This window comes from Dendrobium catenatum, unplaced genomic scaffold, assembly GCF_001605985.2.
Source record: "Dendrobium catenatum unplaced genomic scaffold, ASM160598v2 fragScaff_scaffold_414, whole genome shotgun sequence".
Classification (NCBI taxonomy): Eukaryota; Viridiplantae; Streptophyta; class Magnoliopsida; order Asparagales; family Orchidaceae; genus Dendrobium; species Dendrobium catenatum.
In genome coordinates this window covers 2,304,538-2,317,791 of record NW_021318876.1, presented here as the reverse complement: position 1 = coordinate 2,317,791, position 13,254 = coordinate 2,304,538, and the positions used below count along the sequence as shown (strand labels likewise).

Genomic DNA, 13,254 nt, shown 5'->3' with positions numbered 1-13,254 from the left:
TTTTTCAGATTTATTAAATTCAAATTTATAAGATTTACAAAATCCTATTTGAGTTAAATCCTACATAAAACCAAACAACCCCTTGAGATTTTTTTTGGGGCATTTAGGTCAATTAAGAAAAACACACATACAGATCACATACATAAGGGTCGAATCTAAGACCTCTTAGTTGATAGTTAAAGCTCCAAATCAATAGACCAAGATGAGCTGTGTAAAAAAATAAAAATATTTTTTTAATTTCTCTCTTTCGAAGCTCAATACTTTATTATTCATTATTAAGATTTGTGAAGAAAAAAATATGAATTTTATTATTAATCAAAACCTATGATTCATCGATTCAAACACCATACGATATTGACATCTAACACACCTACACACCTATTATTAAGAGAAGATTTTTTTTTTTTGAAATGGTCATTAATTGGATATTTTGGACCCTTACCATACGGCCATTTTTCGGGTGACACGGCTCATTTTTTTTCCGACCCGGTCTCGAAAGGAGGAGCTCGAGAGCTTTTCGAGGGAAAGAAAACGGAGAATGGCAGCGATGGCTGCGATAGCGATGGTGGGCTCGGTATCGCCGTTCCCATTCTATTACTTTCTTTGGAACTATCCGCAAGCGTGGGTGAATCTATGCGGGAAGGGGGTCGACCCTTCGCATCGGATGGCCCAGATCTCCCACGCTTTCAAGCTTGTGCAGTTCTTCTCCATCCTCTCCGTTGCTCGGTTCTCATGGCCTCCATGGTATTGCGTCGTCCTCTTCGCTGCTGGACAGTACCTCAACTTCAGGTACGCACCTTTATGAGTCTTTCTGTTGTGTACTTGCAGAATTTTAATTAATGGTTTAATGTTATTGATAGACATGAGGAATTTAGGAAAGAGAGATTTTTGGTATGTTGAGCTAATATGGTTCACTAAAGGAGAAGGTTTTCATGATTCATTAAAGGGCGTTTTGTACAGCCAAGAAGTGTTACAGATGCATCAATTTGGGAAGTAGGCATACAACTTATTACTGTTTTTTTTTTTTTTTAAATGTTGAATGCTGTTTGTGCAAGTTGGATTCCATCCTTTGACCTTTATAATAACTTTCAAGATGTTTATCAATTAAGCTCGCTGGCACCCACATTTATTATTGATTTTGTTTGACCTACTTTTGATGTGTTGCAATGGCAATGAATGGTTGGTATTAGTATATGATGGAGTCTGAGAAAGTGCTGGTAGCCTTGATATATGAAAATTTTCTTTCACACAAGTTGCCTAAGAAACTACGCCTGCCTTGCTTGAGGATTGTTGCGCACAGGAAAAACCTCGGACATTCAAGTGTCTGCAAAGGCCAGGCTTGTTCATATTGAATTATGCGAGGAAGGATGTGAGAACCCTCCTATTGTCCTAGTTTGGTTTCAGTTAGATGGATTCATAGATATTTTGGGAGGGTCCTACTTGAGTGTTGTTGTGCAAGAAAAACCTTCGACGTTCAAGTATATGCGCAAGCAGAGACCTGTTCATATTGAATTATGTGAGGAAGGCTATGAGAACTCTCCTATTGTCCTAGTTTGGGTTTCAGTTAGATGGAGTTATTGATATTTTGGAAGGGTCCTTATGGGGAAGGATGAATGATTTACACGAAAAATCAAAGCGCTTTGCTGGTGGATTAGAATAGAATGAGTAAAAATTATTATAATCACCCTATTTATAGCCATGGACAAAGGTGTTTGAGACACTATGTTGAGTCAGTGGAACCCATTCATGCCGCCTATGTTCTAAATAATTATTTTGAGGAGTAACGGGTTTATGTAAAATGGACTAATACAATTTTTGGGCAATTTGGGATAATTACCCATTTTCTCTCCTTGCTTTGCTGGTAGACATAGCAACATATGAGATTTGGAGGATTTTGTTGAAGCTGAAGAAGTCTTGGATGTCCTTAGAATTAGAGCAATGCTGTGCGTGTGGTAGCTAAGAATTTGAAATAGATAAGAAAAAGAATAATAGGGGTCGTATTGCTAGAAATAGAATAAAATTGCACATAATATTATAGAACCACTTGCCTAAATTATGGGAATTCACTCACTTAAATAAGAGGAATCACTCACTCTTCTAAATAAAGCATTCAGTAAAATAAAAAAGTGAATAAAATTTGTCCTAAGCCTTTCTAATATTAGTGTTTATGTAGCCTAAGTAGCAATTTAAAGTGGACGAGAAATGGAGTTAATGCTTGAAGCACTAATTGTGGAGGCTCTTTCACTCACTTGCCATTGGAGCCACATTTGTTCATCATCATCCTCCTATCCATCAAGAGGTCTCATCCGTGAGTTTGGCAGAGGATTAACATAGTATGTGTATAGATTTAATATGTCACTATCCGGCCCAGCTTTAAGGCTCGAATTAATGAGGTGGTAACATATAGTTTGATAGATATTTAAAAATTTATCTATTAGTATCAACTGATATCAATTGTCTGGTTGCACAAATTTAATATATTGAAAGATTCATTGATTTATATATTTTTTGAATGATTAAAATTATAATGATTGTAAGATAAATACCTTACTCTTGTAGCTTTGTGTCTATGATATACGTTTTCTTTTCTTCAACTCATTCATTTTCACAAGACCAACTTAGTTAATACATCATATTATTAAATTATAGTAACATAATAAAAATTTGAAACAATATGCATACTTACTTTTAAACATAAAATAAAATAATATTATTTAATAACAATTATAGTTAAAGATAATTTTATAAATGATCTTGAATCATATATCATTAATAAATAAAACTCATATTGTATCATATCTTTTTTTTTTAATAAATAAGAGCTACAGTCTAAATACTATTAATTAATGTACTTCAATTTTAATTTTATTTGCTGAAAACCTTTTTCAATTTATGCTAGTCGATACATTGCATTCATAGCTACTACCATAACGAGATATACTTTATTAGTCAACATTTGCATGGAATCATCTCTATATATTCATTTCATTCTTTTTTTATATCATACAATAACTTTCTACAGTATATATGGTAATTAATTGAAGCATTATATGACATTTATCTCTTATTTTATCATGAAAATCATTGCAATGTTAAAGATAAATCATGATTGAATTTATAATATTTATGATAGCTATAGCAGCTTTATTTTTTATTTTTCTCACAATAATTTTACAATCAACAACAACAACAACAGCATCAAGCCTTTGTCCCACTACGTGGGGTCGGCTACATGAATCCTTTTTCGCCATTGTGTCATGTTAAAAGTAGAATTCTCATTTAAATCTAATAAAGAAAGATCATTTTTAATATTTTCTAACCAAGTCTTTTTTAGGTCTACCTCTATCTTTCTTAACATAAGTCAAATCTAATACCTCAACTTTCCTAACCGGGTCATCAGAAGGCCTCCGTTTAATGTGATCAAACCATCTATGGCGACTCTCGCTAATCTTGTCTTCCACTGGAGCTACTCCAACCTTTTCACGTATATGCTTATTTCGTATCCTATCTCTAAGGATAAAACCACTCATCCACTTAAGCATCCTCATCTCTGCAACACTTAACTTAGTATTATGCTTCTCTTTTAATGATGAACATTCGGCGCCATAAAGCATTGCAGGTCTCACCACCATCTTATAGAATTTCCCCTTAAGTTTGAGGGGGACTTTTCTATTGCACAACAAGCCCGATGCATTCCTCCACTTCAACCCTCCAATTTGAATTCTGTTGATAATATCCCCATCTATTTCACCATCACTTTGAACAATAGATCCAAGATATCTAAAATGTGTACTCTTATTAATGACTTGATCGTCCAAATTCTTAATCACCTCACTAGATCTATTGCTACTAAAATTACACTCCATATATTCAGTTTTTGATCTACTCAAGCGAAAACCTTTAGACTCTACGGTTGACCTCCATAATTCAAGTTTACCTTCAACTCCCTCTCTAGTCTTATCAACAAGAAGAATATCATCAGCAAAATGCATACACTAACATACATCCTCTTGCAAATGTCTAGTGAGAACATCCATGACTAAAACAAAAGATATGGGCTTAAGGTTGATCCTTGATCTAATCCAACCGAAATTGGAAAATACTTGATCAAACCACCTTGTGTTTGAACACAAGTAATAGCTCCTACATACATATCTTTAATGATTTGAATGTAAGCGTTGTTAACTCTTTTCTTTTCAAGAACTTTTCATAGCACTTCTCTTAAAACTTTATCATATGCTTTCTCGAAATCAATAAATATCATAGGTAGATCCTCGTAATTCTCTTTATATTTCTCCATCAAACCTCTCAATAAATATATGACTTCCATAGTAGACCTACCCAGTATGAATCCTAATTGATTTTGAGAAACATTAGTATCACGTCGCAACCTACACTCTATAACTCGCTCCCATAGTTTTAAAGTATGACATATTAATTTAATTGCTCTATAATTCACACACTCTTGTGCATCACATTTATTCTTAAAAATAGGAATTAACACACTCATTCTCCACTAATTTGGCATCTTTTTAGTCTTTAAAACAGTATTAAAAAGTTTAGTAAGCAAAGAAATTCCTTTATCTCCTATGCATTTCCACATCTCTATTGGAACATCATCAAGTCCAACAGATTTTCCACACTTTATTTTCTTTAAAGCCTCTCTAACTTCGGTTTTATTAATACGTCTAAAAAAACAAAAATCTTTATTTTCATTTATGGTGCTAAGATCACTAAAGTCAATCGTATTTTCACATTCTTCATTAAAAAGATTAGCAAAATATCTCATCCACTTTTGTTGAATATCATCTTCTAAAAAAAGTATTTTTTGATCTTCATCCTTAATACACTTGAACTGAACTAAATCCTTACTACTCATATCTCTTTGTTTGGCAAACTTATACATATATCTTTCTCTCACTCCTTAGTATCTAATATATTATATAAATCATTAAAAACTAAGTTCTTTGCGTTGCAGATAGTTTTTTTAGATTTCTTACAAGCCTCTTTATAGCTTTCCCAATTATCAAAATTTTTACATCTAAATTAATTTTTATAATAAATCTACTTATTTTTTATCTTGTTTTGCACATTTGGATTTCACCACCAACTATTTTACTATTATGAGCTTTTCCCTTCGAAATTTCAAAACACATATTTGCAATATTCTTAATATCACTAGTCACTTTTTCACACATATTATTAGCATCCTCATGCACAAACAAAATCTTAAGATCTAAAATCTTACTTTCAAAAATATTTTTGTAAATATTATTTAAATGCCCCCATCTTAATCATAGAAAATTGTTTTACTTTATTTTTTTTTCTGCCCCTTTATCTTTAAGTCCAAAATTAATAATCAATGTTGGGTACATAAATTTTCACTCTGAATAATTTTATAATTATTACAATCTAAATGATCTAAATTTTTTATAAGAAAATAATAAATCTGTGTTTTATTATATATATTTTTATAAGTGATAAGATGCTCATCTATTTTTTTAAATAAGGTATCAGCTATTAAAAATTATAAGCTAAAAAAAAATCTAATATGGTCTTACCACCTTCATTTGTTGTTCCAAACCCATGACCACCATGAATGCTTTTAAAATCATCTACCTCTCTACCAATATGTTGATTTAAATCTCTTCCAATAAAAATTCTTTCTTCAAGAGGTATCTTTTACATTAATTCTTCTAAGTCATTCAAAATTTTAATTTTGAACTCATATCCAAATCTATTTGAGTAGTATAAGCATTTATAATATTAATAGCCTTAACATCAACAATAATCTTTAAAGCTATAATTCTATCTCCAATTCTGTTAATTTTTATATCATTATCTTTTAAACTCTTATCTATAATCACTAATACACCATTTCTAGTACGATTCCTATCCGAATACCATAATTTATATTATAAACTATCATTCTCTTTAGTCTTCTCTCTAACCCATTTAGTTTCATGAATGCACAAAATATTTATCTTCATATGAATCATAATATCTATTAATTCTATTAATTTTATTATAAGGGAGTCTATATTCAAAGTTCATATCATAATTTTAGTTTCATGGACTACCTTGTTTGCCCACATCCGTCCTTGATGTGGGGACACTTGCCTATTTAACACTGCACCCGGGCACCGGTGCAACGACCTTTGCACACTTATCGTTGTACTCCGGCCATACAGTACGCCGCTTCCAGGGGATGCCCTAGCATTAACATAATTTTTTAAAGGATTATTGTCATGATTATTCGACAAGTTTTACGCTTGCTGTCGACTACTTAACGCAACCCTCCTCTTTTCTCATCCAGGACTTGGGACCTGACAATGACAGTGTTTACAAACATTTTTACAATAACATATAGCCACTCCAAACAAACCCTAAGCAATATAATAAGATAATATGTCAAGAAAAAGTGTAAAAGGTTCTATAAAATATAGATAAGGACATTATGTCACTCAACATGAATGAATATAAATGTGGATATATATCTCTTAGCTTATGAAGAAGCCGTGCAAAAAGATTAGTGAATAAAAGTTTTTGTTTTTTTCAGGAATTTGATCTCTTACCTTCTTCAAATGTTTAGGGTGCTTTAATATGATCTGTTGGTAAAATTCATAGCAATTTCCCAATGTTCCTTACTCTTGCAATAAGGCAAAATTAAAAAAGTAAAGGATTAAAAAATGAAACCCAATTAGGTTGGGTGGTGGGGGCTAAGGTAAAATGATAATTATGATTACACCACTTGTCAACTACTGTGCTATTATATAATGCTCATGTATACCTTGGTGGAAGTGTCTTAGCTTATCTTTTTTTTGCTTGTAAGATTGATTCACAACTTTTAGGCAGGTAACTCAATAATTCATAGTTGATTATTATACTTGTCCTTCCTTTTTTTCCAATAAATTATTGAGGAAAAATAAACTGGGTTAAATCTGCTCTCCTTTATTTCAATCCAAACAATTGAATGTTTTTTTTTTAATGGGATAGCCAAATGATAGTTTAATAATCAATTGTTGCTACTAGAAGGGAAAATGGCTTATGTCCTTTTTCATTGGGGAATGGATCTGCCGTGTGCAAGAAGGTTTGATCATGAGAAAACTAATGCTATTTTTAGGAAAGAAATAACTTTTATGTTTTTTTATTCGATTGACTTGTAGATCAATTTATTAAGAAGGGCTTGACCATCACTAAAGATATAGCTCATGGACATAATCTCTTGAGTTTGTTTTATATTCGAGTTTTCTTATTAATTTTTGTTGTGTGCCGGAAATGTTCTTTTGCAGTGATCAAGTGACAGAAGTGAAATAATATTTTTTTGGTACCACTTTCACACCAAGTAGTGAAATAAATAATAGGATTGTTATAAGTTGGTTATTCCGTCATAGAGTACTTAATGCTCCAAGTAACCCATGGAGCTAAGATATGTGATGATTGAATTTTTTTGGGTGTTAAAGAGGTTCTCTCTCCCTTGCATAGTTACATAAAGAATGGAAATGTTGAAAGAAGAAAAATAAAAAGTTGAGTGTGAGGAATAAATACTTTTGAGGACTATTTTGTACCGATAGGAAAGGTCATTTTGGAAACTTATGGATGTATTTCTGGGACAATCTAATTTAGTTAAGGTCATTTTGGAAAATTACATATTTGCTTTTGGGATTATCCAATGGAGTGATGATTATGTCAACTCGATCACATGATGAATGTGGGGTAGCATTTTAAATGACACACACTCTAGGTATTTTTCAAGCTCCTAAGGAGACCAACAATCATATTTGTTAATGGCGCAAAATGGCGCGCGCCATGGCGCATAATGCGGCGCACATGTTCAACTGGCGCGTGCCATTGCACACCATTTGCGCCATGTGTGCGTAATGGCGCAATAGCGTACGGTGTGCACAATTTGAATTTTAGGAAAATTTAATATAATTATAAGTAATTTTAATATTTATATATTTTAGTTTCTAAAATAATGTAATAATTAATTTTAAAATTATTTGATATGATTAAAATAGTTTAGTTAGGTTTTATTAGACTTTATTTTAGTAGAAATTTTAGACGAACTTGAAGCTCACTTCAATGGTTTGGATTTTGGACCACAAACATCTTCAACAAAACCTTACCTAACTTGATTGATACTCTAAAATAGGATCTATATAATAATTTTTTTTAATTTTGCGTCGTATTCAAAATGGGGCGTGCTGCGCTGTGCACTATGCGTCATGACTCCATCGGAAACTTTGCGCCGTGGTTTGCCATTCGCCATTGACAAGTATACCCCCAATTACTTTATATGAGAGTCTGCTAATTGGGCCTGAAGAAGCATAGTATCGATGTGAATGTTTAATTCACCCCTTCATTAATATGATGTGTGAATTATTCCATTACTTCAACCTTGAGATTTATGCTATGAAGAATCTACTATTGGCACAAATGCAAAGTTTAATATTTGGATAGATTAAACAAGCATGCACCAATTTGAACTGGCCAAGTACGTACCTATGATGCACCGACACTCCACTTAAAGAGGGTATGCATTGTCGTACACTTATCAGACACGGACACGCGTCTGACACTGCATGGACACGTGTCCGACACAGCATTGGAGTGCGCAATTTAAAAAATTAAAATTAAAACTGGACACGGTGTCCGACACGCTTGTCTGGTTATTAAATAATTAAATCGTTCGATTTGTTCTATTTAGACTTTTCCGCGAACGAGAAGCCCTATTTTTTCAATCCACAAAAGAAATCTTCTAGGCAGACCGGACGAGCTTGCAGTTGACACCAAACGGAGCACGTTGCCTTTGCCTCCCGTTCCTTCGTCATTTCTGCTCGAGTCGAGGCCAAACCGAGCTCGTCTTTCCCATTCCTTCGTTCCTACGTGATTTCTGCGGTCAGCCGTGACAAAGTTCGCAATCAACGCCAAACATAGCACCTTCTACGCGCAAGAGAGCCAAGACCTATAAGTGGATTTCACCATTGAAAAAGCTAATGTACTTGCTCGGTATCGCTAGGTATCACTAGGTATATGCTCGGTACCACTCAATACATGCTCGGTACCTTTAGGTATTTGCTCGGTACCGCTCAGTACATGCTCGATACCGCTCAGTATATGTTCGGTACCACTCGTTACTGCTAGGTACATGCTTGGTAATGCTAGGTACATGCTCGGTACTGCTCGGTATCTTTCTATACAAATAACTTACGAACTTTAAAAACAAACATAACTTCAAAATTACTCTTACCCTAATATTTTTGCATTCACTGATCTAATTTATGACATGTTGAGAAATGCTGACACTAATAAATCATGCATACATTTGATTTATGAGATGTGGGACTCTATGTTAGCAAAAGTGAAATAAATTATTTACATACATGAAAGAAAGTCACATGAAGAAGACTCAAGTTTTTGGAGCGTTGTCTATATCATTCTTGAAGATAGGTGGAGCAAAAGCAACACACCTCTGTATTGTTTAGCTCATTTATTAAATCCAAGATATATTTGTATTCATCTTTTAAATTAATTTAAATTTCTTGGTAAATGAACATATAATTTTATATGCTTTATATTATTTGAAGGTATTCAAGTAAAAATGAATTCAAGAAGATCCTCAACTTGTCTCACCACAAAAAGATTTAGAAGTTTCAAATATGAGAAAGTTATACCTGAAAAGATATTTTCCAAATGATGAGGAGAGAAGAAAAATTAATATAGAACTTGCAAAGTTCTTTGAATATTTAGATGATTTTAGTGATCAAGAATTTTTGGTTGATAGATGGAGGATGGATCCAAAAAGGTGGTGGTTTATTCATGGAGCTTCAGCATCGCTTCTTCAAACAATAGCAATAAAACTTCTTGATCAAGTATCATCTTCTTCCTGTTGTGAGAGAAATTGGAGCACATACTCATTTATTTAATCAATGAACATAAATAAATAACTCCATAACGTGCTGAAGATTTAGTTTATGTGCATACAAATTTGTCTTCTATCAAGGAAAACCCCACTTTATATGACAAGTGATAATAAGATGTGGGATGTTGCTGGAGATGGGTTCGAGTGCCTTGATGATATGGGATTATTGGAGGTTACAAATCTTTCTCTAGATGAACCAGAGTTGGAAGCAATGATATTCAATGATGATGATATTGAAGGCCAAAGACCAACCTCTGAATCTAATTCTATCATTTCCTCTATTAAGTAGTTAGACCTTCATGTTGTATTAAATGATTTTTTGCTTAAATTTTTGTGATTATACTAGATATTTTGTACTAAACATCTTTATGTTATAAGCTAAACAAGTTATCATGAAATTGATTTATTATTGCTTGTCATTTTTAATATAATGTCATCTTAATTTTTATATATTATATTAAAAATTTATTATGCCGTGTCCACGCCGCACCAGTGTCCGATATTTTTTAAAAATGCCGTGTCCGTGTCGTGTTGTGTCCATGTCGCCGTGTTCGTGTCGGTGCATCAAAGGTACGTACTAACTCATCTTGGATATCTAGGAATCAATTCAAGGTGGCTATTCCTTGAAATGGAGTCATTGGGGCCTAACAATAGGCTTCTGCCTCGCTGCCAGTTTCAAAGATGAGCTAGGTTGGAAGAAGTTAGGTGGTGATAGTGGAACATGGAGTGATCCATGGAGGAAGTAAACAATGGGTGGCCTGCAACAGTGGATGATGTTCCCTTGAATCCCATATAGGAAGCAATTGCACTGTTAAGGAAGGATGAATCGATCAGTCAGGCTTGAACAGTTGGGCTGAATTTTTTACTTGATTTGGCCTGCCCTCTTATCACTTGCCCGGCTGGTCATCCAAGTTGTTTCTCCTCATTGGCTGGGACCTTGATGAGCTGGTAGGAACCTTTTCAAGATATTAGTAATGTTTACACTTGTTTCCTTATTTATCTTTATTTTCACGCTATTATTTCAGGGTTCATTTGAGACGACTTACTTATGGCTTCTTAAAACAGTTTTTTAGTACAAAAAATTAATTTTTTTACTGGAAATCTACTTTAAGAAGCAGTAAGAAAGCCGTTTCAAATGAAGTCTCAGTTTAATAGATGATACGATCATTCGAATTTCCACCTTTTACTTATTCACGGATATGCTTAGGATGCTCCCTTGGGTTTTTGTTTTCTCCTTCCATATTGTCAATAAACCATGAAATAACAGTCACACCTGAATTTAAATCGCCATGGACATCATCTTCCTTTAAACAAGAAAAACGAACAATTTATTAGCATCATCTAAATTCCTCAGAAATAGAAGATTTTATTGATCTCATAACTTCCACTAAAAGTTTATAAAATTTTCGTTTAAAATACCCAACTGCGGCATTAATATATGCATAACAACCAACTTAATGAGCTAGAATTTACAAAACATGAGCTTAATGAGCGTGGTGTAGTTGCAAGGGCGGAATCGACCTTAATTTTCAGGGGGGGCAAACTTATAAGCAAAAGTATAGATATTTTTTTTTATATATATCATTTTAGTGACTAATGATTATTTGTATTTGAATACATAATACATTTTAAAAATATCATCAACATCTTATATAATGATAATTATTCTTAAACAAAAATTAGGTAACACCTCTACACAATGTGTTGGGTGTCCAAGGGGCAGCCCTGACGGGGTTTCATGTAATAAACAAATTTTTATTTGTTTTAGGGGGGGCAATTGCCCCCTCCCCTGCCGAGCACTTAAGGGTTCCGTCCCAGTTCAATAGTTAAGTTATATCCGAGCTCCAGTCACAACATCTTTTCAATATAATGATAAGGGTCAACACAGTGATTCCCTATACCGACCATGGGAGCTTCATATGCATTAACTAAGCTTTTTTTGCTTGAAATTCCCCCCCTGTTAGAAACTCTTATATCTAAATCTATTCAAAATTTGCAGGGTGTATCATTTACTTGGCGAGGCTGGAACATACTACGGAGTTCGCTTTGGAAAGAACATCCCATGGGTATCTGATTTCCCCTTTGGCTACATAAAGGATCCTCAGTATGTGGGCAGTATACTAAGCCTCTTGGCATGCTTATCTTTTGTTCCTTATCCTTACGTGTTCTTTTGGATACTTGGCTACTTGTTCATGATGCATATGGAATCCAAGGAAGATCCAGCTACTCGAGCAAAACCTCTCTAATAAGCTCAATCAGAATCCAAAACTAACATACTTAGAGGTATGGAAATAAAGGAATTAGTGTTTGTTTTATTGCTTTGATCATTAACTAAGCAAAGCTTTTGCAACTATTATATGGAGTTGTTTTAGTGTCTTATAGAGAAAAATGAAGTGGTGATGGGATCAGTTGCTCCATGAGTTTATCCTTATTCTCTGATTAGTCAACTAGAATAAAGACTCATTGACTAGTTGAAAGAATTTATCCTTATTCTCTGATTAGTCAACAAAAATATCCACTCTTCTTTCAACTTGAGCTAGCTGAAGATGGGAGTTTCATTTATTTAAGCTACAGATGGTTTCTCAGTAAATAAATAAAGATTGATGAAAATCTAGTGTGAGTGCAGAATCTTGGCATAAATTTAGTGCTGAAATGCTTCAGCACTTTCTTAGAATATTCCTTTCTTTTTCTTGGAATATTGAAAAAGAAGAGGCTACAAAGACTGAAGCTGGATATATGTATATATATATATATATATATAATTAATAACTATACAAATACATGTGTAGCTCATCTTGAGCTGTTGGTTGGGAGCTTTGGCTATCAACCAAAAAGTTTTGGGTTTAAGTCTTGCACATGTCTTGTGTGAGTTGAAAAATTATTATGTGTGGTATCCGGACGCGTTCGGATGCTAATCCGGATGTGTCACGTCACCCAATGTACTATGTCATGTCACTCAATGTATAGTACATTGGATGACGTGATGCGTCCAGATTTGCCTATAGATGTGTCCGGATATCGCCTGGAATAATATATAGTGTGAATTTGACTTAATTGACCTAAATGTTAAAAAAAAAAAACTGTACAAACTCTGAAAGGCCAGCAAAAAGAAAATGAGATGTGAAAAGATCAAAAATAATACTCTAATAATACGAACAAGACTAAATGTTCCATTATCTTCTCTAATAATACTCTGTTAGCCAACAAAATATAAGAGATATTGGGTTTCTCCATTACTGAACACACTATGAGATATCTGGGCATTCTCATTTCCACTAAAAGGTTTTCTTCTACTCACTTCCACCCACTACTGAGTAAGCTTGTTTCTC

General features: G+C 33.6%; 1 protein-coding gene across 1 annotated transcript; it reads left to right on the top strand.

Annotated features, from left to right (window-relative positions):
- The first annotated feature begins 457 nt into the window (after nt 1-457).
- On the top strand, nt 458-12,455 carry LOC110093093 (phosphatidyl-N-methylethanolamine N-methyltransferase). Its single transcript, XM_020817880.2, has 2 exons — nt 458-789; nt 11,925-12,455. The coding sequence occupies exons 1-2, from the start codon at nt 539-541 to the stop codon at nt 12,169-12,171; spliced, it is 498 nt and encodes a 165-aa protein (XP_020673539.1). The 5' UTR covers nt 458-538; the 3' UTR covers nt 12,172-12,455.
- The last annotated feature ends 799 nt before the right edge of the window (nt 12,456-13,254 follow it).

Excerpts from the sequence above, each read along its gene's own strand:
- LOC110093093 (XM_020817880.2), top strand. The coding sequence starts at position 539 with ATGGCAGCGATGGCTGCGATAGCGATGGTGGGCTCGGTATCGCCGTTC. Across the intron at positions 790-11,924 it reads GGACAGTACCTCAACTTCAG|GGTGTATCATTTACTTGGCG; the intron begins GTACGCACCTTT and ends CAAAATTTGCAG.